The sequence below is a fragment of the Nothobranchius furzeri genome, chromosome 9 (assembly GCF_043380555.1).
Source record: "Nothobranchius furzeri strain GRZ-AD chromosome 9, NfurGRZ-RIMD1, whole genome shotgun sequence".
Lineage (NCBI taxonomy): Eukaryota > Metazoa > Chordata > Actinopteri > Cyprinodontiformes > Nothobranchiidae > Nothobranchius > Nothobranchius furzeri.
In genome coordinates, this window is record NC_091749.1 from 52,499,830 (window position 1) to 52,525,594 (window position 25,765).

A 25,765-nucleotide genomic window follows, 5' to 3' on the forward strand; every position below is an offset into this window, starting at 1 on the left:
GCAAATAAACCAACTCAGTCATTTTTAGGAGCTGTTAGGTTACTTTTGACACCTGATGAGAGTGTGTGAATGTTAGCAAACCAAAAACCAGAAGGTTACGTTTTTTAATCATGAGATGTGTCTCACATGTAAAAATTATTTGGAAAGCACTCGGATGAGATGTTTTCAAACTGAGGGGCTTTAATCCAAGTCTGCAGTTGACGGGGTTTTCTTGATTAACTGATTATGCTGTTTAGTTACTTCTGTAACAAAACTCATCTGATACTTTCACATTTTGTTGATCTTTCTCGATCCTGTCCTCTATCGATCAGTGACCTACGCCTCAGAGATGTGTGACGTTCTGAACCAGGACCTGTTCTCGGCCTGTCACGAGCACCTCAGTCCGATGCCTTTCCTTCAGCAGTGTCGCTCAGACACCTGTAAGTGTGGGACTCCCTGTCTCTGCCCTTCGCTGGCCCACTACGCCCGCCACTGCCGCAGGTTCTCTGTCATCATCGACTTTCGATCCCACGTGTCTGACTGTGGTGAGCATTACCTCAGAGGTTACGAACCATTCTTAGATCATGTTGTTCTTGTGTTTCACCTAATTCACTGATTTTATTCCTCATAATTTTGAAACATGACTAATGAGCATAAAGGCCATTTAAGATCTGACCCCTCACAAGTGAACTCGCAGCTTTAACACCTTATTGTTTTATTGTTCATGTTGTCATTTAGACTCTGTGACATTCTGTGTTAAAGCATCAAATCCCAGTGTACTTCCTGATTGTTAGCCTTTTAGTGATGTTGGTGAAGTTCACTCGTCAATATTTAATATAGTAGAATTAACATGGGTGGATGGATGTTATTGTTCGTCTCATACTATGAAAGACATCTCCGTCTTTGTCCTCTTGCAGCGATCATCTGTCCCACCACCATGCAGTATGGCACCTGCGTCTCCTCCTGCCAGCGGCGGTGCTCCTACCTCTCCATCCCACAGCCCTGTGGGGAGGACTGTGAGGAGGGCTGTGTCTGTCCTCATGGCTCCTTCTATAACCACCGAACACAAACTTGTGTGCACAAGTAAGACTGAGATGCAGAAGTAAATATCTTTTGTATTTTAAAGTATATCATGACACCTTCTAGCACCAGCATCACTCAGCGCTTGTGCTGGACTGGAGCAGCTCCAGCTCTGCCTGCTTTCGGCTTTTTTCTTTGCAGGTGGCTGTTGAACTGGAAGCACTCCACCTAACAAATCCTCTCAAAGTGATATTTGTATCTGCCCTGAGTCTTGGGTCAGTCCTTAAGTGGAAAGCCTTGTAACGTTCCTGCAGACATTATAGAGCTAGAGGACCTCTGGAGCTCTATAACGTCTGCTGTCCCTTTCAGTCTGCTCCGCCCTAGAAGATTTGCAGCTTAATTCCTCTTAAATGTCCCAGGTTTTTACATCCTAGTGCAGCGCCGTGCCTTACTTACCATGTGATAGAGTTACATCCAGGAATTCACCGTGAAACCCCCTTTTCATTCCCTCTTGGGCTGGGGACGATGCAGATATCCGATAACCAGTGAGAAAGAATTTGTAGTACAGAGACTGAGCACTGGCCTATATGTTACAAAGGCTTTTAGCCTCAGCTAAACATTTTAACACAAGTTCACTGTCTTCTGTTTGTTTTTATTTTAAAAATGTGTGCCTGAACACTTCAGATTTCTGAAGATGGCTTGCTTTTTTGATTCCACACCTTCAGGCATGATTTCACCCCCTAAACCCCACCCCTATCTGCCCCTTATCCACTTACCATTAATACTCTAAGGTAACACAAAGCCCACTTTAACACTCTTCTTAACACATTAAGGAGCAAACTGCAGCATGTGGCTTGCATCATGCCAAGCCTGGTGTTCTGTTTTGATTAATAATGTTTCTTTGAATAATTGAATACAAAACGATTAATTATGTGGTGCCAAAAATCATCTGTATTATCTGCATTTCTAAAAAGTTATCATTGGCCAGAGTGGTATTTCATCTATTGATATTAATTTGCCATCCACTTGCATAGAGGCACTTTTTATTACCTAAAGTTATGAAGTATTTTAATGCTAACTATTATTTTTTTTACATAGTAATCTGGATAATTCTATTGTTCAGAGGTTCAAAATGGTTATGCAAACAAGCATGTTTTGTGCTAATTCTTGTTCCCTACCTGATCTAAGCCTAAAGCTCATAATCAACCAGAGGTCGGTGAAATTGTGTGTTTCTGTTTATTCTTGACTTTTCAGGAGCGAGTGTCCCTGCAGTTTTCTTGGAGCAGATTATGAACCAGGAGATGTAATCATGACATCAGCAGGTGTTCAGTAAGATCCTCCTTCAGTTCCTGTGTTTTTAAACGTTTACTACACTCGTGCAAGAGTCGTCTCAAGGCACTTCACAAAGTAAACATTCCAGTTGAGTTCAGTTCATTGTGCCGATTAGTTAAAGGTTTCCTACATAAGGAACCCAGCAGTTTGCACCGAGTCACTGACTAGTGTCAGAGTGTTTACAGCAATCCTCATACTGAGAAAGCATCTAGTGACAGTGGAGAGGAAAACACCCTTTTAACAGGAAGAACCTAGCTTACATGAGCAGCCATCTGCCAAGACTCACTGGGGATCTGAGAATACAAAGCAGAGGCACGCATGCATATTGTCTTTATCTGAGTGGATCTGTAAGTAATTCAACAGGTGAGCTAGTAGTAGCACTTCCTACGTTAAAGGAAGTAAAAAGTTAATGTCAGGAGAGGAGGAATGTTCAGTGGCTGGTAAAACTTCTTAAAAAAAGGTGGAGAAATGTGCAAGGTCTTTGGCAAATAAGGCAAGGCAAGGCAGCTTAATTTATGGAGCACATTTCAAACACAGGGGCAATTCAACGTGCTTTACAATTATCAGGACATGATATGAAAACACATAAAAACACAAATTAAAATACACGTAGGTAGAACTAAAGTTTAGAGCTAAAGGAGAAGACCAAGTTACAGCGCAGATTACAATGGAGACGACACATGGTAAGAAAGAAGGCTGATGACTACATGAGGGTTTTTAGTTTTGATTTAAACAACACTAGAGATGGGGCACATCTGAGGTCATGGGGAAGCTGAGTCCATATGTGAGCAGCATAGTAACTAAAAGCATCTCCACCATGTTTTGTTCTGACCCGAGGTTCTACCAGCTGATTGTTTCCAAGGGATCTCAGAGCCCTACTGGGTGTATATACAGGGATGAGATCGGACATGTATTTTGGTCCCATGCCATTGAGTGATTTATAAACTAGTAGGAGCACTTTGTTATAATCTGAGTTACTTATGGCAGCAGAAAATTCAAATAATGGAACATATTCATTTAATCAACCTGTTGAACATCTGATTAAAATGTTTTGACCCTCTAGTGATCTAAAAAACCCCACAAAGACCAAAATTCATGAACAATGAAAGAAGCGTCTTGTTTAAATACTTTTGCTTGATTTGCTCCCCCCCACCAGGCTCTGTCTGAATGGTAAACTGGTATCCCAAACTCCAAAAACAGGTACGACACTCACAACTCTGGTTTCATATTTTCTCTGTGACGCTTCAGATTGAAAAGGTAGTTGTTATTTATTAACCTCACATTTCTCCCTCACTTTATGCAGAGAAAATGTGCCCACTGGGTCAGCTGTATCTGAACTGCTCAGAGGGAGAGAACAACCTCTTGTCTGGGAGGGGAGTGGCATGTGAACGTACCTGTGAATCCTACCTGCTCAACATCACCTGCTCTGCACACGAGCCCTGTGTATCAGGATGCGCCTGCCCACCTGGGTGAGTCAGAGCTTGTTGCTTTGTCTCTGCTGAGTCAGAACACAAAATCATCACATTTTCCCTTTTTCTACGTGCGCTGTGGAATTGAATGGATTAGCTGAGTTGGAAGTGGATTTGAAAGACACCTGACCTGTTGCAGCATACATGTTTGAGAAGTTTGGCCAGTTTTCGAACAACATATTTTCTCATGATGCCAACTGGAGCAGACTTTGAGATTTTTAGGCTGGAGGTATTTGACTTGTTATTAAAGCTAGGTAGGTGGTTTTACATTTGGTAGCTTGTCAGACTTTCTGGTTTAAAAGCCATAACTGCTCTGCATGGCTTCTTAGTCTGACGACGAATCATCACAATGCTCTTGTCTGTGTTCTTTGTGCTCCTCAGAGAAGGAACTTTTTTCATGAGAAATGAAAGTAAAAAGAAAAAGGTCAAAGCTTAAGAAGCGGTGAAATCTTCCGCTCTGACTGAACCAGTGTAGGATTTCTCCAGTGAGGTCAGACTGCTGGTTAGAGATTTAATGGAAATGTCACATTAGTCAGCAATAATCCTCCAAATGTTACAGAAAAATGAAACCAGGTGTAAAAGTATCCCTAAGCAGGTGGAATCCAAGGTGAATAATTATTGTAGGGTCTTTTATCGGTGTGAACTAAAGAATCACAAGTTATTATGATTATAGGTATAGGTAATTATTCATTAACAATGCTTAGCCTTGGGTAACACGAGTCAAACACACCAGTGTTACTATCTAGAACTGCTTTTGCTCCGTGGCTTCCTAAAGCGAATCCGTGTAATCCAAAGTGTTCCTTAGGGCCGGGATATACTTGCTGTTTAACGATGCAAACGCGTTTGTAATGGCTGCCATGTGTTGCTTTCATTGATTTGAAGCGTTGTTTGTACGAGTCCCCCGAAATTAACGCAACACAATGTGACTTGTCCGAACGCTGCAATATACGAGTAGCCAGTAGGTGGAGTTGACGAAACAGGACACACTGACCATGGTGACTCCCTCTCTGATTTAGACGTCTATCACCATCTAAGGTTACCGCTGCTGTGTTATTTTTTCCCATTGTGATCTCAAAGCTAACCAGTTCGTGAGCTATTTTATTGACACCATGTTTGTTTTGGTTGTACCCACAAACCCGCTCTTTCCGGTCTGAGGTCTCTAGTGCACCCCCTAGTGGAACAATGCAGTATTACATGCAGGGCAGTGCCGTGCAGCAGTGTGAACAAAGGCTCAGCCTGCTGCACCAACGCAACATTAAACAATGTCACATATTTTCCAGGCCTTAGTTTCTATAGCTCCACTTTAAACAGGTCATGTGGGAAGAACCATTGCTTCAACACAACAAAAACAACACATCCTTCCACTAAATCCTTAAAAATTACAAACACTAAATTAAAAAGCATCACAGTGTGTGTACTTTCTACAGCTGAGATGGTTTCAAATTCACATTGGTGAACCATTACATTTTTTCTTATGCTGATCCTTCTGACTCATTGCACTTTTGAAAATTAGGATAAAAATGGCAGATTTGGAATTTTGAGGTCTTCCATGGATGACTGAGATTTTGAGAGGTTTAAGAGAAGCGAAGCTTCTGCATTACCAAAGAAGGTTTGATCTCTGGTGCTCCTTTCTACAGTAATAAGCTAGGACCATCTGGATGAGACCCCTCTGAGACAGCGTGAAGGGGATTATATCAGACGTTTGAGCTGGTGAAGACATCATAGAATTAGTGAACATAGAGTTTGAAAACCCAGCTTTTGCAAAATATAAATGGTTATAACTCAGTCAATTGTACAGATACTGAGTTATGTTTTGGTGTATTAGTAGCTGAGAGTCATATCTGTTACAACATTTGAGTGTCACCAGTTTGCAGGGGCGACGGTGGCACAGGAGTTAAGTGCTCGCCCCATAATCGGAAGGTTGCAGGTTCGAGTCCCGCTCAGTCTGTCGCTGTCGTTGTGTCCTTGGGCAAGACACTTAACCCACGTTGCCTGCTGGTGGTGGTTGGAGGTACCGGTGGTGCCAGTGCTCGGCAGCCTCGCCTCTGTCAGTGTGCCCCAGGGCAGCTGTGGCTACATCGTAGCTCATCCCCACCAGTGTATGAATGGGTGTGTGAATGGGTGAATGACTGATTGTGTTGTAAAGTGCCTTGGGGGGTTCCAGGACTCTAGAAGGCGCTATATCAAATACAGGTCATATTGCAATGCATTCTAGACTTGCAATCTATACTGATTTTGCTCTGCATGTTAGTCTAGCCCTGGGGTGTCCAATCCGGGTCCTGGAGGGACCCGGATGTTTTAGTTTGAACTCTGTTTCATCACACCTGATTTCAACAGGCTTCTGGAGAGCCTGGTGAGCTGCTGCACAGGTGTTTCAACCACTGAATCAAGTCTGTTGGAGTAGAAAAACCACAAAACCTGCTGGATACTGGCCCTCCAGGACCAGGATTGGACACCCCTGGTCTAGCCTCTCTCCACTAGAGCCTCAGCAGGCCTGACCAGTCTTGTGTCTGTCCAATCTAATCAGTTTAGTGGATGGGATGTAACGGCGACTCAGTGAACAAACTAAGATGGCGGCAGCTCATTTGAAGCTGAAATGCTTGTGAGTGAGGTAGAGGCCTGCTGCTAAGGGCAAAATGTCATTCTATCTGGTGCATTAGTGCTGCATAAATGTTACAATGATTAGAAATCATCTTACCTTGCATTTGTACTACAGCGTCCTTAAAGCTTCCAGTGTCCTGATCCATCAGTGCTTGGGCGAAAGCACTGATGCAGAGAAGCTGTTAACTGACTGTGGGCAGTTTGAGCTTTCCAGAAGGGTTTCTTTATTTTTGCAAGTTAAGAGAAGAAGTCTCAACATCTTTCCATTCAGGTTCTCATTTTTATTCTCATTTGTGAGATGGGTAATGTGGCTGATCATTGGTTGTGTGTGTGTGTGTGTGTGTGTTTACAAGTTACCATTTTGCTATCTCACCTGCCAGTTTCCCCCTCCGAGTGCTTTAAGCCAGAGTCTGAGTTTGTTTAAAGTTGCACACATTTGTACTTCACAACGTCTGAAAGTGACTTACACCACTTCCAGACCCTGTTTTGTGCATAAGCAAGCTTTAAAAGTGAGGCCCCAGTGAGGTCTTTATTGCCACAGATGTTGTTTTCAGAGTGCAGATCACTTCAAAGCGATGGGGTGACGGTGGCACAGGAGTTAAGCGCTCGCCCCATTATCGGAAGGTTGCAGGTTTGAGCCTCGCTCAGTTAGTCGCTGTCATTGTGTCCTTGGGCTAGACACTTAACCCGCATTGCCTGCTGGTGGTGGTCAGAGGGACCGGTGGCGCCAGTGCTCGACAGCCTTTCCTCTGTCAGTGCGCCCCAGGGCAGCTGTGGCTACAGTGTAGCTCATCCCCACCAGTGTGTGAATGTGTGAATGACTGATTGTATTGTAAAGCACCTTGGGGGGTTCCAGGACTCTAGAAGGCCATTTACCAAAGCCATGCTTTTTTGTTTTTGCTGTGTTGAAGATTACGCAACTGGGATGTAAAGAGCTCCTGGCATGTGGAGAAACCGAGAACAGCAGTTAACTGATCTAAACCTTCTAACGGCTCACTTTAGTGTAAAATAGAAAAGTTTGTATCAGCTTCAGTTTACTCTCACAGAACAGACTGAGACATGGAGGCAATAAATAAAAGTTTTTAACATGTAAATAAAGGGATAACTTTTGGAAATGTTTCATAGAAAGGGATTTCTTTACCATGTACTCCAGTTCATCTTCTGATAACTCCTTACAACCAGAAGATGATGTGAACAGACACAAAGGAGTCTACTGCAGCCATCTGATCCCTCTAATCCTCTCTGGCTGTCGGTCTGAAAAGAGGGTTAAGTGGCTTCTTTCTGTCACATCAACCTAAAATCATCCTGATAACAAGATGCCCAGGCAGGAGTTGGTTATAGAAGACAGTGCTCCATACTGGAGAACCGAGTGCTTTGGAACTTTTTTATTTTCTTTAATCTGGTTTTCATCTAAAACCCGTTTGGCTCCGTCTAAACTTCCTTTTGGATCACAAGAGAATGCTATCAGAGTTCAAGTACTCTGCATGGTCTCTAAATGTTGCATAAAACTATGGAGATGATACATACAAGAACATTTTACGTCTTTGATGACTTCTTATCATAGCTGCCATTTTACTCATTTTACTCAGGACTAGTTGTAATCCAAGAAACAGTTAATTTTTTACAAAATAATAAAAATAACAGAAAAATGCATCAGGGAGTAATTTACATGAAATAATCTTGTTTTCTAACATCAAACTTCTAGCAGATCCTCAAAATTTGATATGCTAACCAATAAAAGCATAAAATTCAGGCTTTTTGAAAGGAAATAAGCATTTAAAGGGTCAAATAAACCCATGTCTAAAGCCCACCCACCTTCAGAAAAGCCCTCTCATCCTCATGTCATCCTTGGTCCAAAAACAACACAGGTTTAGGCTTTCAGCTTCCTGTCTCTAGTGACCTGAAATACAATATCACAGAGAAAAGGTCAGTAAGGAACAGAGATGCTCCGTGGCCGTCTGAGACCTGCTGACCTCACAGATGTGATTCACATATTCCTGTAGGCCACACAAAGCTCTCTGACCTTTATGGTGACATCAGCGTCTAAATCTGAAGTCCTGAGAGCCGGTCATGATAAGAGCATTTAATAACTGCCCCGAAACCTGATAGTTGGTGAACTAATTTAGGGGTAAATATGGACACAAAGAGGTCTCAGTCATGGGCGCTCCATGATGACAGCTGTGTTAATAAGAGCAGTGATAAGAGAGCGTTTAAAAGCTCTGACATGTGACTAAAATCAGCTAGTAGTCTGTCATGGTGGGTTTAAACGAACCAGTGAGGCTCTCGGTACATTAGACTGCGTAAACTAGGATGAACAGAAATAACATCAGAATCAACTTTTAGATCAAATATCAGGAAATGAGGAGTTCTGTTTTTGTTTTGAGTCACTAGCATTTCATCTGGTGGTTGAACAGTAAGAAGACACGTCAGCCAATAGTTCTAACTGATCTGGGGTCAGTTAGAGGGATCAATGTCGCATGGAGGTGCAGATCATGTCTATATTGAGTCCATCGGTCCAGAGCACTTCTGTAGGACGTCCAAGCTAGGTCTTTGCGCAGTGGGTAGCTGTTAGTCCAACACAGGAACACACTCTCACCGCTAAAACCGTGGGATGTAGTGTGAAATATTTACGTTCATCATTTTATATTTAAACAAAAAATTAAACCTTTTCTGTTGTTCTGACGGGCATTATGAGGAGTCTTCTGTTGGATGTTAGAAGACTGATGCAGGCGAGGTGATCATCACGCAGAGCAGTCAGCGATAACAGGATGTATCCGTTCATTGTTCCCTGCCCCCACAGGACACACCTCTGTGACATGTGAACAGCTGTCCTGGTTCACGCTTTCAGCTAGATGTCACACCATAGCTTACAATCAGTCTTTAAATGCATTCACTATGATTATCCCTTACACTCAAAACAATATTTAGTACCTTATAGTCCAGCTTACAGCCGTTGTCACAATGATTTTCTCTTTTTTACAGTTCCTAGAGTTATTGGAGAAGTAGGGAAATATGCTTTTAATGTGAAACCTCCTCTTCCTGCAGATATTCGTTTTACTTCTTCTATTTTCCAAAAGGTAATCCTAACACACCCTTAGACACGTACCTTTCCACAGATTATTAAATGTAAGCTGTGTTGACTGGGGATTGCTGTAAAGTAGTTGCCACAAGTCAGTGACTCGACTGAGTTCCTTATATAGGAAATGTAGCATAGTATAATGTAGTTAATAAAAGTGTAAGAATATACCAACTATATTCCGCTACAGAAACATAACCAAGTAGCTTAATGAGCTGACCTGTATTGGAATGTTTTACCTTGTGAAGTGCCTTGAGACGACTCTTGTTGTGATTTGGCGTTTTATAAATAAACTGAATTGACTCAATTTATAAATACACGTGTTGGTAAATTCACTTTTCTATTTTTTTTGTTGACTGACATTAAATAAATGTTATGGATTTTGTAACTGTGCACTTAATATTATACACTTAATATTATACACTGCCCAGCCCAACGTAAAGTCGCCATAAATAAAAAACACACACACCCTAATATTCCGTTAGACCGCCTTTAGCTTTGATTTTGACACATTAACTGCAACATTGTTTCTGTAAGCTTCTGCAAATGTCACCAGTTTTGTTTCCATCCAGTGTTGCATTAATGTTTCACCAAGATCTTGCATTGATGATGGTAGATTCTGACTGCTGCACAAAGCCTTCTCCAGCACATCCAAATGATGGAGTCAAGGTCTGGAGTCTGTGGTGGCCGATCCATGTGTGAAAATGATGCCTCATGCTCCCTGAACATCTGTCACTATTTGAGCCTAATGAATCCTGGCGTTGTCATCTTGGAATATGCCCGTGCCGTCAGGGAAGATGGAATAACCTGGCCATTCAGGATATTCAGGTATTCAGCTGACCTCATTCTTGGAGCACATCCTGTTGCTGAACCTAGACCTGACCAACTGCAGCAACCCCAGATCATAACACTGCCCCCACAGGCTTCTTCCCCTAATGCACCATTACTCTGGAACATAGTCTATCTGGACTCATCAGACCATATGATCTTCTCATTGCTCCAAAGCCCAATCTTTATGTTCCCTAGAAAGCTGAAGCCTTATTTCCAGTTACCCTCACTGATCAGTGGTTTTCTTACAGCTACACAGCTGTTCAGTCTCAATCACTTGAGTTTACTTCTCACTGTAGACGTGGAGATGCTCTTTCTGTCACAAAATGTTTAAGTGATCATTCAGGATCTTTTTTACAGTCACATTTCTTCCTGGGAGACGATGGATATTATGCTGGATACAATGCACTGGGGTCCAATCAGCAGTTTGATTTTGTTGACATCAAGGGTCAGATTATCTCCACAGCCGTGAGCATCGGAGCTAACCTCTACAACTCGGTGACACTTTTAAAATGGATGTTCTCACTTTAAGAAGTGAGAAGAAAAAGAATGGAAAGCAAAATCACTGCGAGGTATTAATCTTCAGCTGCACTCAGAAATCTGTAATGGGAAACATTCAGCGGAGGTGCTGACAGAAGTCTCCATTATGTTTTTCATTCACAATGAAGGACTTTGTCTTTCATTTAAATGTAGACTCTGTGTCAATTAACCCAGATTCATTTTCAGATCCGAAACAGGTGGTTTACTGGAATTTAGTAACATTTTACAATTTTCAAACACAATATAAAGAAGTTTTTGCCAGTTCTGGACAACTTTGAAGATGTTTGAGCAAAGCTATATTCAGTTTAGCTGGTGCAATAGTTCACAAATATACTGGCTGCTGCACAGATCTCAATGAACAGCCTCTTCCTCTATAACGTTTACAATTTTCTGTGGTATGAAAGTTGAAATGATGACTTTGTTTACGAGGATTAGTTCGTTCTACGTTAATATGTCAGGAGAGAAAATGATTAGAGGATCTTTGATCAGAGTAATCGATACGGCCGCTTGGCGTGCAGATAAAGGAAGCTGTTAACGCCGTTTTATCTGTGGTGTAACTCTACTCAGATGAACCTGAGGTTTGTGGCCGGACCATTCAACATGTCACTTCATTGTCTGCCACCTCGCCAGCTGATGTAGCTCAGCTCTGCATATTACAAGATACTTATCAGCTTCGTCCTGCAGAGTGGAAAGCAAATGAAGCGATCCAGACAAAGGCGGTGCCTCTCTCTGTCTCTGAGAATTCTTATTGTCTGGTTTTCTCACGCAGCTAATAAGTGTTACGGTTTTTCATCCACAGTAGCCCACCCCTGAAACTCTTCCGTTTCTCTTTCTACTCTTGGTAAAGACCTTCTTTGGCTCTGCATCTGTTATTCTGCTGGCAAAGGGACTTATCTGTGTTAAAGATCCACATGAGCTCACAGGTCATGCTTATTCAATGTTTATAGTCTTAAATGTGCTTCAAGTGGTGCGGAAGGAACTTTTTTATATTTCACTGTGAAAAATTATAGATAAACTTGCAGTCTGAAAAAGACTTTTTATTAAATATATATCTACATCTATATCTATATATGTATCAGAACAGTTTATTCTAATTTGTCAGTGCACCCGAGGGCAGCTGTGGTTACATCGTAGTTCATCAGTGTGTTCATGTGTGGATGACTGATTGTGTTGTGAAGTGCCTTGGGGGGTTGTAGAACCCTAAGCAAACATTATTCAAATACAGACCATTTACCTTTAGTCATAGAGAGGGTTTAAAGCATCTGTCAGCATTCATTCTGGGGGTTTTGTATTCTTCAGCCTCCAAGGCTACGAGGGCAGCAGATTCAGGTAATGATGTTTGTTTTGAAACAGTTCAGAGATACGTTTTTGTCTCTGCCTTCTGTCTTTGCTGGTCTCAAACTCGTCCAAACAGCAAAATAATGGGGTTTCATTCCCGCCATACCATGCAATAATGTTCTCCATCATGAAGCCCATCCTATGTTCGAGTTGTGAAATCGCAGTCAGATTACTGCTCAGAGCTTCCAGCTTGCGATTCATCTTGAGCAACATCTGAGTCTTAGCATTTAAAGCACAGCATGATACCTTCTTTGAGCTTAGGAACCCTTCCAATCCCTCCCAACAGCCCCATAATTTTCCAAAATACCAGATTAATGCTCACACCAAACAGCCGAAACCCAGTAATCATAAATCTATAAGTCCATAAGTCTTCTGCTGTCATCAGAAAGCAGAGAAAGAAATTATTTTCCACTTCTTCCAGAAATCCATAATGTATCCACTCCCCGCTCCATTCTTAGTTTAGAAAAGATTTTATCAACTTCATTCAGAGACCAGCCCACCAGATCCATGGTTTTATAAAAATTGAGGTTTTCAGAATGTGGACTCATCTGTCTTGACTCACGGCAGAAAAAGGCTGTTGCTGTTGTAGCATCCAGAAAACAGCAGAGAATGTCTCGACTAGTAGAAGCTAACCATTAGCATCAGTAACTTCTCCACACAGCAGAACTCCACCAGGCTTGTGTTATTTATGGAGATAGAACATCCACGTCGCAGAGCAAACAGAGTTAGTGGTAGAGTCGCTCTGCTGTTATCTAATCAGAGGCGAGATGTCCAAATGTAAGGACATAAGACTCCAAATCCTTCCATCTGAAGCTAATTTGTCCTTCAGCTGACTTATACTTCCTGAAACGGGCACATATGATAGACACCCCCCTCCCTAGAGTACACCTTTCAAGGCATTCATTCTTACTAGAAGCCAAATGTATTAATTTAATGAGTGAACCACATCTTTGAAGCAGCAGAAAATTTCTTCTCTCCTTTGGGTCTGCTTGTTGAGACCAGAAGTGTCTGTGGCTGGAGGTGACTCCTGCAGGGTGCTAGGGATATTTACCTTGAGAGGTGCTATAAAAAATACTTTCCTCTTCTACTTCCTTTTGTATTTAAGTTGATTCACATTTGGATTTGATCAAAGATCTCCACAAATAAGAGTTCAGAGGTGTAATTTGTGACTAGCCTGATTGCTTATCAGCAAAAAACAAACAAAACAAAAACAAAACAAAACAAACAGAATACTGAATTTGTGGAGAGCTATAAACCATTATTTTTCTGATGACTTCTGTGATACCCTCCAAGTTCTTCCTCCAGTGTGTCTCTTTAAACGTATTCACGCTAAAGTCCTCCAGGTTCGTTCTGGACGTAACTATCTCTAACGTTAGATGATGGATAAGCTTCAGGCTCAAGTTGGTTTTAAAGCGAAAACCGGAGATAAAAACATCTTTCAATGTTTTTATGTCATGTTTTTATTACTCCTTTTAAGTTTTTGTTAATTTAGTGTTCAATTTTATAATCCATAATTTTTTATTAGTAAAAGGTCAACATTGCTACTGAATAGGGTTAGGGATGTAATTATTTATTGTTTAGCATATTTTTCACTGTGGAGGGATTTGTTGTCTGGAAGGTGTTTTGTGACATTTTCAGTAAATATGAATGCATGATCTCTTCTCTTTCTCCCTCCAGGTTGCTGAAACATGGAGATGAGTGCTTTGAACCTGCAGCTTGTCCCTGTTTGTGGAAAGGGAAAGAATATTTTCCTGGCGACAGAGTCTCTTCCCTCTGCTACCAGTGGTGTGTTCACACTGTCAAATGCGAATCTTACATCTGTATAAAATATCTTTTTCTGCTTTCTTCCTTTTTTTTAACCTTTATTTAACCCGCATAGAGACCCATTGAGGTTAAGAACCTCTTTTACAAGGGTGTCCTGGCCAAGAGGCAGCAAAAAATACAAACAGTTACAACGTAATGACAATGATAAAACACTCAATCATTAAAAGCAGTTACAAGTTACTAATGCAGTCTCTGAAGCTTTCAGTTTGGTTTTAAAGGCATTTAGTGAAACCTGCTCAGTCATTTTCCAGGTTTTCTGCAGCTGGTTCCAAGCAGAAGGAGCAGAGCAGGCGAAGGCTTTCTTTCCTAACTGTGTGCGAGCAAAAGGAACAGAAAGTAGCAACTGATCGTTTGACCTTAAAGAATAGGAATCAACATTTTTTCATGTGATTAATGTGCAAATATAAGGAGGTAACAATCCAAACACTGCCTTGTAAATAAAAACATACCAATGATTTTGTCTTCTTATTGCCAATGACGGCCATTTCACTCGTGAATATAATTCACAGTGATGTGTAATGGCTCTACAGTTTGTGATGAATCTCAGAGACGCATGGTAAACCGAGTCCAGTTTTTGTAGCACAGTTAAAGAAGCATTCATATATATAAGAGCACCATAATCTAGTACAGATAAAAAGGTAGTAGTGACAAGTTGCTTTTTTCCTTCAAAAGAAAAACAACTTATTACGGAAGTAGAAACCTCAACTCTAGTTTAAATTTTTTCACCAGTTTATCTATATGAGATTTAAAGGTAAGGGAGTTATCTATCCAAACACCTAGGTACTTATACTCATGGACCATCTCTATGACTTTCCCTTCCAATGTGATTAGTTTAGGATCACTATTCAGTATTTGCCTATTTGTAAAAAATATCAACTTAGTCTTCTCAGCATTAAGGGTTAGCTTTAGCTGATGCAATGAGTGCTGGACTAAGTCAAATGCTTTCTGCAAGGATTCAACAACCTTCCTTTTCATCTTCTCTTTACAAATTTGTTTAACCCTCACCAATATTCTCTGAAAGATTTTTGTTAGAATAATAACCAAATCCCTAACGACATTATTCATTTTTCAAAGTCAGCCTGAAAGCAGAGATCCTGAGGCTGTCCTGAGTGGCAAAAGTTGCCACCTGATATCTGTAATTTTCTGTTATCGCAGGGCTGAGAAAAAGAGTCCCAGAAAACAGAGCATGCCGTTGTGCATCTCTCTGATTCCATCTGCTGCAATCTCCTCATCACTGATGACAAAGAAAAAAAACCCCAATGATCTCAGCCACTCTTCTCCTTTCATTTCTCCTTCGAACCATGGTCAGTGAAGATGGTGTAGATGACAGCCTAATGATGAAATGAGCGCTGATTCAGACTCTGACAATTCACCGGCACTTTTCCGCTCTCAATAAACCAAGGCTGACCACAAAGGAGGACCATTACATTTGAACAAATGTGTATTTGAACTAAATGGAAACAAGTTGTGTCTCAATCACTGAAACTTTGCTGTCTTTGTAGTGTTTGTCAGCATGGGGCGTTCCAGTGTGTGTTCCCTCCATGTCCATCCATGTGCACGGCTTACGGAGACCGTCACTACAGGACATTTGATGGGTTGCTGTTTGACTATGTTGGCGCCTGCAAAGTGTATCTTGTAAAGGTACTTAAAGTATTATAGAGCATGTTCACTGTCTTGTTATTTTTCAAATATGATTGGTCACTCAACTTGAGAATAGTCTTCAATTGTATTTTTCTATTTCCTACAGAAGCTTCTGATAGGAAACAGACACAGAAACGCTCAGATTAGAAAAGCCTGACGGATCTATGTCACACTGTCACTAAACACTCATGGACTCAACCATCTTGACTTGTGACGGGGAAGGCTGTTGTTGACTTAGCGTCCAGAAAACAGCAGAAAACATCTTGACTAGTAGAAGCTAACCATTAGCATTAGCAACTCCACCACACAGCAGAACTCCTCCAGGCTTGTGTTGTTTGTGGAGGTTAAACATCAACGTTCCAAAGTAAACTGAGTCGGAGGCAGAGTTGTGTTGCTGTTAGCCAATCAGGGGAGAGATGTCCAAATATCAGGAAATAAGACTCCAAACCCAGCCATCTCACCTCTCCTTTGGGTCACAACTATTTCCTGAAACAGGAGTGCCAGAGCTTTTTTTGCTAACGGACAAGGTTGACTCCGTCAGCTAAAGGAAATGTGTAGCAGCCAGAGTATGTGCAGTGGTTGGCTCTGTGCTACTGTAACACCGTAATTATCTGTAAAACTGACTATGTCATAGCTGCTTTTATGTTTAGGGTCAAGTTGTGGTGGCTAATGGCCATTTGGAATTGCCCCAAAGGTTAACAAGTTTTTAATATTTATTCAATCAGGACTTTCATGATATGAAAACACACAGAAACAAACATATTGTTGTATACTTTCCACCGTTCAGTGGTTGACAGTACACATCGATTTAGTCACTTTAACATTTTAGGTGTAGAAAGATGCACCTGATTCTGATTTTCTGTATGAAAAGGCTGCTGTTGAACAGTGCAGACTCGTGGATTTGTTAACCTTAGACTGGTGAGTTGTGTCTCACCCGGTCATACATCTTTATCTACTGATGTCTTCTCTCGTCATCAGAGCAGCGCTGACGTGATGCTCAGTGTCACAGCTGAGAACATCGACTGCTTCGACACTGGGGTCATTTGCAGAAAATCACTTCTGATCAACATTGGAAGATCCTTCATTTTGTTTGACGGCGACTCTGGGAAGCCAGTAAGATAGAGTTTTTGGTTTTTGAGGCGTTTTTTGTTTTACTTCCTGTTATAAATTGTCTTTGTCCTGTGTAGAATCCATCCAGTGTGATTGACAGGAAGCAGCAGATGCTCATCTGGCCGGCAGGGTTTTTCACAGTGATTCACTTCCTAGAAGAAGATGTTACGGTCCTGTGGGATCGAAAAACCACCGTCCACATCCAGGTTGGACCTCGCTGGCAGGTAGGAAGCTGTTTCTGAGACACTTTTTCAAACCAGTGGAATGTTCAGGAGGAAGTGTTTCGCTAAAGCCTCATCACAGATGAGCAAAAACAGATCAATACTGGTAAACGCTGAACATTTTTATATTTAAGAATGCAGCATGTCCACATACAAAGTATTATTGTCTGCCTTTTGTCTGCTGCTGGCGAGCATCAACAAAGTGCACAGTGAGGCCTCTGGGGGTGAGCCGAGGGGTGAGATATTGAAATGATAGAAACAATAACCCATGTGGAATCATGTTTTTGAGAATTTGACTAAAGATATGAGGAACCACCAGATTAACAGGCCTGTTGCTGATGTGTTCAGGGGAAGCTGAGCGGACTGTGTGGGAACTTTGACATGAAGACAGTGAATGAGATGCGGACACCTGAAAACATTGACTCGCCAACGCCTCAGGAGTTTGGAAACAGCTGGACAGCAACAGAGGTGACTTTCAAAATGCACTTTGCTCTTCTAAACGTAGAACGGTTTAATTGATTCTGCAGGTTATTTAATTGCTGACATTTTCATCACATTAATCAGTTCCTTCTAATATTTAATTGTATCTTTTTTTCTGAATAACTCTGGATTATCTCCTCCTGTGTGGTGTGTGTGTGTGTGTGTGTGTGTGTGTGTGTGCGTGTGTGTGTGCGTGTGTGTGTGCGTGTGTGTGCGTGTGCGTGTGTGTGTGTGCGTGTGTGTTCAGTGTGTGAACAGCCCTGACATCAGACCCCCCTGCAGCCTCAGTCCTCTCAGAGAGCCCTTTGCTAAGCGTCAGTGTGCCGTCCTGCTCAGCGAGGTCTTCCAGACCTGCCACCCAGTGGTGAGAAACAGACACAACAACCTCCTCTTGACACCAAACATTTTGTAATTAGAGACCTGAAGCTATTTTAGCAAACAGATTTGATACAACTGCAAATTTTGAGTTGAATTTGATCCAAACTCTGGATTTTGTTCTTCATAAACGGATACAAATAAAGATGTGTTTGTGTTCAGGTGGATGTTACCTGGTTCTACATGAACTGCCTTGCAGACACGTGCGCCTGCAGCCGTGGAGGTGACTGTGAGTGTTTTTGCACCAGCGTGGCGGCGTACGCCCAGCGCTGCTGCCACGAGGGCATCCCTGTCGACTGGCGCTCCCCGTCTCTCTGCCGTAAGTAAAAACCTGTCTCTGTTTTTAACTTTCTCATTTCTGCCTGCTTTTCTTCTCTGGTCGTACAGCACTGTACAGCAACACTGTGCTGGAGTCCTAATCCAACTTTTAGTCCTTTTAACTTTTATTCCACTGTGACAGATGTTATTGTACCTTTGAATGGTCTTTTAACGGGTCAGGCACAAGACTCAGACAAAAGGAGGTCAAGACCTTAATATGCTGGTAAAACCTTTAGTTACAGCTTCTAAACAGGTTGTCACAAAGGAGAATCAGTTTGTGTTTTATTTCCCGTTTTCTTACTGATTCATCTCTTCTCTCTGCAGCGTATGATTGTGAATTCTACAACAAAGGTAAAACCATGCTCCCTTTGATTTAATGCCCTTTTCACACTCATTCGGTGGTTTGCTGTAACGCCTGTGCAGCACTAACACAGCCTCCTGTCTGCAGTTCTGGGTAAAGGTCCGTTCAGGCTCTTCACCTTCAGGGAGCCGACGACCCTGCTGGCAGCCAGCAGGTCCAGCGGCTTTGTGTTCCTGCAGCAGGTCAACACCAGTGCTGCTAGTGGAGGCATCTTCTCACAGTTCATGATGACTCCAGGGCTCAGCAGAGCTCGACCCCACGGTGAGTTGATCTGTTACTATATACACACAGAATCAAGCTCTGTTGCTCTCTCTCCCTCTGTGAGGAAAGGGGAGTGAGGGGAAAAAAGGTGGGTGGGGATGTTATGGTTACAGACTAACATAGGACCCATCATGTTTAACCCCAAGAACAAAACATATGCAGATGACACGGTCTTATACTGTTCTAAGTCGAGTAAATCCGAATTACAAGAAGCTATTCAGCCTAATTTTGACGAAGTGCAGCTTTGGCTAGCTCAGAACAAACTTCTTTTAAATAAATCTAAGACTTACTCCATGCTGTTTCATAGATGTAGTACTCTATCTGACAGTGACAGGACTCTTAATCTTTATTTTTTGGATTCCTCGCCGGTTCATCCTTCTGTTAAAATGAAATATTTAGGAGTTTGGCTGGAGCCAGAGCTGTCTTTTAAATTTCACATTCACACAACATGTCTTAAGGTCACACGGTGTTTACGTATCCTTTACAACTCAATAAATTGCTTTGAACCTATTGTACGAAAGCGCATTGTCACTCAGCTTCTGTTGCCGATCATTGATTATTCTGATATTTTGTACCAAAACTCAACAGTTTCTAGCCTGCGGTCTCTTGATGTCGTCTACAACAGTTTGTGTCGTTTCATTTTGCGGTGTTCTTTTAACACTCATTGTTATATGTATGATCTTCTTGGTTGGCTTCCTTTAAAAGCTAGACCACAATTTCATTGGTTGATATTTATGTTAAAGTGCATTTATATTGATTTTCCACTTTATCTAAAAACTCTTTTGGTTCCCATTGATTCCTTGTATTCCACCCGCTTAACTACTCTTCCATCATTTGTTGTTCCTCGTTTTAAAAAGGAGGTGGGTAGACTCGCCTTTTGTGTTAAAGCTCCTCTGGACTGGAATAAATTACCCACTGAATTAAGATCCATCTTAACAATTCGTCAATTTTCCTGCACTGTTTATGCTTATGTAAAGCCAAGCTGTAGTTGCTTTGTTTAATCTTTACTATGATGATTTTGTGCATTCACTGGCTAACATGCTGTATTTCGTTGCCAAACTTTGTTTTCAGTTGGGATATTACTTCACTTTAGGTTTATTTACAATGTAATTTCTTGCCCTTATTTCTCTTTGAGTGCCTCACAGCAGTTTTATTTAATTTAATTTTGTATATAGGTATGTACGTATGTACACTTGTGGGTATCTATGTTTCCATGCTTATGTGTTTATATTTACGTGTGTATATATATATTTATACATATCGTTAATTTTACTATTATTCATTTACTTTCCTTCTTTTCTTAATTTTTTAAGTCTGTTATAACTTTCTAACTCTGCCACCTTATTTGTTATTGGTTGTGTTGTAGGAGGACCTGCTCGAAAACAAGATGTTACATCTCAAGCAGTTTATCCTCCTGAAAAACATAAGTTAAATAAATAATAAATAATAATAAAACCCAATGAAAGTCTGTCTTTAGAGAAAAGATTTTCAGTAAGTCTTTCCGGTTTTTGATTGACTGGAACCAGAAGAAAATAAGTATCAACCTGAGAGGAAGTGAGCTATTGTTGGTCCCACATTCATGTTAAAGTGACGCTTGTCAAAGCACAAAATAAAAAGTCTGTTAAAGAGCAAGTCCCCCTCCACCTACCTACCCCTACCCCCACTTGTGTCTGTTGCTGCTGCCTCTTGGCCAGATCGTCGTAAATGAGAATGAGTTTTCAATCGACTCATCTGGTTAAATACCTGGCGGACCAATAGGGTGGAACTGAGGCAGTGACTGACAGCACCCCCCCACCCAGCCACACACTGTCAGATTTTCTCTGTTGGATAAATGAGCTATTAGCAAGCACACACACACACACACACACACACACACACACACACACACACACACACACACACACACACACACACACACACACACACGCACACGCACACGCGCGCACACACACACACACACACACACACACACACACACACACACACACACACACACACATATGCACAGACATACGCACGCATGCACACTCACTCACACACACACACACTCACACACACACACACACACACACACACACACACACACACACACACACACACACACACACACACACACACAGACACACACACACACGCACATATGCACACAGACACACACACACAGACACACACACACACGCACATATGCACACACACACACACACACACACACACACACACACACACACACACACACACACACACACACACACACACACTGTAGGATTCCTGTCCACCTCGTTCACCAGAAGAAAGGGAGGTTGGCAATTTTTGTTAAAGAGGAAGGCAGTTCTTAGTGGTATCGTTCCGCATCGACATGGCCGAGTCAGCTGGAGGTGTGGCGGAGACTCAGCAGTAGAGCAGTGGAGTGCAGACACATAATACGGTAGCATCAGCACTGGGTGTCTCTTTGCTAACAGCAATGGCTGATTCAAACTCAGTGTTGTGCAGAGTTTAACCTGAAGAGGGCGCAACACTGAGGGTTTAGGCTGACATTATAAAGGCCAATTTAATGACTACACATGTCTACAGCACTATTGGACTATTAGCAATTTGTTTTGTATTTTAACGACTGTTTTTATAATTTTGACTTATTTCTGTTTTAAGATCATTATGGTTTTATGACTTTATGATGATTTGTTTTGTTTTGATCAGATTATTAAACACCTTTGACAAATCACTATGTCATGTGGAACTTAAACACTTTTTCTCCCTAAATTTGTTTATGTTGTTGACATTTTGAATATTTTTCTTTTGTATTGTTTGTGTTTTATTAGTCTATTCTGTAAGAAGGCACTGTTTAGGTGGATAAGCATCAAATTCAGATCATTTAAAATGAGCAAAAGTGAAACAGAAAAAATAGTTTCTGTTACAACAGAGAGGCTATTCCAAAAACCGGGATATTAATATGAATCTACAATGTGATCATGTGTCTTTTAATTCCCAAACTAACAGTCATTATTGTTTTTAAAGTAGGGTTTACTTTCTTTTATTTTGTTGTTTTATTCTTTTTTACCCCCAGCAGTCAGGTCAGGATTTTTCCTTTAATTTGAGCCAAACCTTTTGATCCCAGTTGTGCTTCTGAGACTTTTGATTAACAGACTTAAGTCGGTAGTTTAGATTTTTACAGTGTGGCTCAAAAACGACAACAAAATTGAAAAACAACAGGCTTCAGATATAAAACATAAAAACTAATTAGTTACATTTAAATGCAAATATCATGACATTTATGACTTTGATGTTGTCGAAATGCGATCACTGTTATTTTTTGAAGTCCATAGTGAATGTACTGGTTGTGCCAGGGTATTTTACTGAGGTTGCTCCAACTTACTCGCTTTATGCAAGGGGTTTTCTGAACATGTTACGTCATCATTCTGCAGATTAATTTTGTTTTCATGCTGTTCTTCCTCCATCTCGTAATTTCCAGCTAAACTGGGAATCTGATTCTCTGGCAGGAAGATGTCTGCCGTGACTGAAAACCAGCCAGGGTGTTGTCTCATTTTCTGCTGTGTTGTTATTGTCTGCTGTGTTTTGTAGGGATTCGAGCTCCCCTGTGACAACACTGATAAAAGAGATGGACTCATTGAAAAAAAGGTTCAGGGATCACATTGGCAAACACTCATAAAGCAACTTGAGCAGCAGCCTGACAGCAAGCCAGACCTGGAACAGGTTTCTGCAGCTGAACACACCAGCAGAGTTTCGTACCATCTGTGTGGTTTGAAATCTTTGTGTGTTTAGATTTTCTTTGAGAACAAATGAGAGCAAGCCCCAGATCTGGAAGGAATATATATATATATATATATATATATATATATATATATATATATATATATATACATATACATATATTGGTAAAACTGCATACTTCACCTACGACGGCTGTAGTGATCTGCTGCTGGAAAACTAACTCAGTGTCTGGTTTTAACAATCTTATGTTGATTTGGTCTTCAGGGCCTGCACAGTGGACTTTTTATATAAAGAAGAATCATCTCTGCAGTAGTGTAGGGCTATTATTCACAGTTATTCACTGCAGCAACTGTTGGATCCTCCGCAAGCCTCCCCAGACATGTTTACACCACACACACCATCACAGGTGCAGATAATGAAGCCAAACAGGACAATGAAGCCATTGCGGCTTCTCTAAACTGCCCACCTGTTCCTGCAGGAACAAATGGGCAGTTTATTTAGAAAAAATGTACGGATAATGTTGCTAGGCATATAAATAGTTGATGGAAGAAATCGGCAGGTGTTGAGGAGGAAAAACACGTCTAAATCACAGCTTTTGTAATGTCAGTCAGTTACTGGTTTTGCGAAGTTACGCTTGCGTTCCAATTCAGAAAAAAGCTCTTTAGTGTCTCTTCTCACTTAAGCTGGATTTCTTCCTCTATTGCAAGATCTTTATGGGATGTGGGACAAGTGCTAGTGCTAGCTGAAGGTGTTTTTACTCAACACGTGTTTGTGGTTTTAAAATCAGTGTAGTTTTTCCTTATTTGGCAGACAACTGCAGGATGATGGCCTTTTCAAACAGAGATGACAGCAGCTGAGGATGGTGCTCTGGAGCTCAGAAAAAGACTGGTTTTGTCTGTTTGAGTTAAACAGCTGGCAACAGCTGGTATTTTACTGTCCTGGAGGGGTGGTCTTTCTGTGGGGGTGGTGGTTAAACCACCGATACTTATTAATCTAGGGGAAGATGGAAGGCTAGGGGACTTTCAAAGTCCATGTTCACACAGCAGGCACTAATGCTATACTGATCCAATTTATTTATGTATTCATATTGTAGACGGAAATGTGAACATCAAGGACAAAAAGAAGGATGACGTGGTGCATGACTGTTCAGATGGAGGTCAATTTGGATAAATGATAGATATGGGGAGCCAAGGCTTCTCCTCTTCCTTGCGTCCCTTGAACGGGGCTTTAACAGTTATTTTCTAATCCACTTAGCCTTTCGCTCTGAATCACACATATGTTATACTTCAGTTTAAATGATAAATAATTATGTTGACATTTTAGATTTATTATCTTGTAAATCTCTTTAATTAAAGGACTAAAAATTAGACGTTGCATATATGACATCATAGAGTCTCATCTCCCCCAGCGTAGCTGCTACTTACCACATGGTACACCTTATGGTGGTTTTCTCCACGTTTAATCGTTTAATACTCCTTCTGTCCTCCCGGAAGAAGGATTCGAAGCTCGCTAAACTCAGTCATTTTCTTTCTTCCGTTGTCTGTGTCCAGTTTGATGACATGAATTTCTTGAGATGAGCACAGTCCCCTATGTCTTTCAACACAAAACCTAAAATAACTTTTGCTGCCTGTGGAAATAAACATGTTCTAGTCACCAAAATGTGTTTTTAAAATTTGCAGACATCAAATGTAAAATCAATGGCACATATCCAACAGGATCAGAAAACAACCTGCATACCTCTATGGACCCTTTTGACAGTAGGGGACACGCGGAAGTAGATGGGCTTGACTTAGGCTACACACATCATGTGAAAGTGGCCTGGGTGGGGAGCAATCACACTTGTTCAGATTATTGTGAAATGCGAATCACATGGGCAAGAAAGTTTTATATGAGCCGTGGCTGTTTGCCATTCTGAACACAATTGCTAGACGTAAACATGATTTTGAGCTAATCACATTAGCCAACATGTCACTGACCTGATTCTGTTGAGAAATACAAAGTAAGGAGAATATTTTAAGAGTTCATGTTCAATTTATTATAAAGTTAATAAATAAATAAATAAATAAATAAATAAATAAATAATAAATAATAAATAAATAAATAAATAAATAAATAAATAGTCAATTGGTTTTCAGACATCAGCCTATCTGTATTCTCTGCTTCTAGTCCCACTGATTGATCGCTTTTTTCTCTGCAAAGATGCATCAAGGGTTTCCTTTGAGGCAGCTGATAGACCAAACTACTTCCTGCACGCAAGCTCCAGCGGCCAGGTGACGCTGGCCAAGTGGGAGGAGAGTGAGGCATTCTGGGATGGAGCCACCTTTGTCCTCCATAGGAACACCTGGATACCCGGCTATGACTCGCTTGAGTCCCATGCTAAACCCGGCTTCTTCCTGCACGCCACGCTGCCCCGCCTCCACCTGCTGAAGTTCAGACACACCTACAGTTTCCGGAAGGCAGCACTGTTCAGGCTGACAGGTCAGCAGCACACGTGTTTCACTCAGGGCAGGACAGAGTACATTTTACATCTGCAAACGTATTCACACCCTACAGCGTTTTATAAGAAAGGTGCCAGATTTTACTTTTAGTTTTTCTAGACCAGGGGTATTCAGTTCCGAGCCTGGAGGGCTGGTATCCAGCACGTTTTACTCCTAACTCTGCTTCAACACACCTGATTTCAATCAGCAGGTAATTAACAGGCTTCTGCAGAACGGCTGCTGCACAGGTGATTCAACCACTGAATCAAATGTGTTGGAGCAGAGAAACCACTAAAACAGGCCCTCCAGGACTGAATATTCCTGTCCTAGACTGACTTCTCCATGTAAACATAAAACAATGATATTCTTCTCTTTTTGTTAAAACAAAGGTAGAAACAATGTTTTCATTTGATTCTGAGGGATGAAAGTCATCTTGTGTTTTTTGATCAGGCCCCAGTCAAGACACCCTGCCGGCTCCTCGATGCCAGTGGAGGTATGACTCCTGTGTCAGCCCCTGCTTCAAGACCTGCAGTGACCCATCAACTGAGGCCTGTGTCACTATACCACGGTGAGGCCTTTGACCTTTTCCTCTTGTGTCAACTACAGTTCACCAGTGCTGGAGTGAAGCTAGTCGGAGTTCTGCTGTTTGATGCCTTTTTATTCTCTACTTTACCTTTTGATTTAACGTGAATTTGATTATCAAACTTCTGGTTTCATACAAATTTACTAATAATAAATCACAAATGTACACAATTGTGTGATTACTGCAGATTTTTCAGATGTTTTGT

General features: G+C 41.3%; 1 protein-coding gene across 1 annotated transcript in view; it reads left to right on the forward strand.

Annotated features, from left to right (window-relative positions):
• The window catches only part of otog (otogelin), a 59,236-nt gene that overhangs the window by 16,146 nt on the left and 17,325 nt on the right, over window positions 1-25,765 (forward strand). The window contains exons 14-29 of the mRNA XM_054731803.2: window positions 312-524; window positions 897-1,062; window positions 2,254-2,328; window positions 3,488-3,531; window positions 3,635-3,800; window positions 13,861-13,968; window positions 15,510-15,648; window positions 16,627-16,761; window positions 16,836-16,982; window positions 17,328-17,447; window positions 17,707-17,823; window positions 17,997-18,153; window positions 18,477-18,503; window positions 18,601-18,774; window positions 24,700-24,978; window positions 25,428-25,545. Of these exons, the coding sequence (XP_054587778.2) occupies window positions 312-524; window positions 897-1,062; window positions 2,254-2,328; window positions 3,488-3,531; window positions 3,635-3,800; window positions 13,861-13,968; window positions 15,510-15,648; window positions 16,627-16,761; window positions 16,836-16,982; window positions 17,328-17,447; window positions 17,707-17,823; window positions 17,997-18,153; window positions 18,477-18,503; window positions 18,601-18,774; window positions 24,700-24,978; window positions 25,428-25,545 (2,185 nt within the window). The remainder of the gene's footprint in view (window positions 1-311; window positions 525-896; window positions 1,063-2,253; window positions 2,329-3,487; window positions 3,532-3,634; window positions 3,801-13,860; window positions 13,969-15,509; window positions 15,649-16,626; window positions 16,762-16,835; window positions 16,983-17,327; window positions 17,448-17,706; window positions 17,824-17,996; window positions 18,154-18,476; window positions 18,504-18,600; window positions 18,775-24,699; window positions 24,979-25,427; window positions 25,546-25,765) is intronic.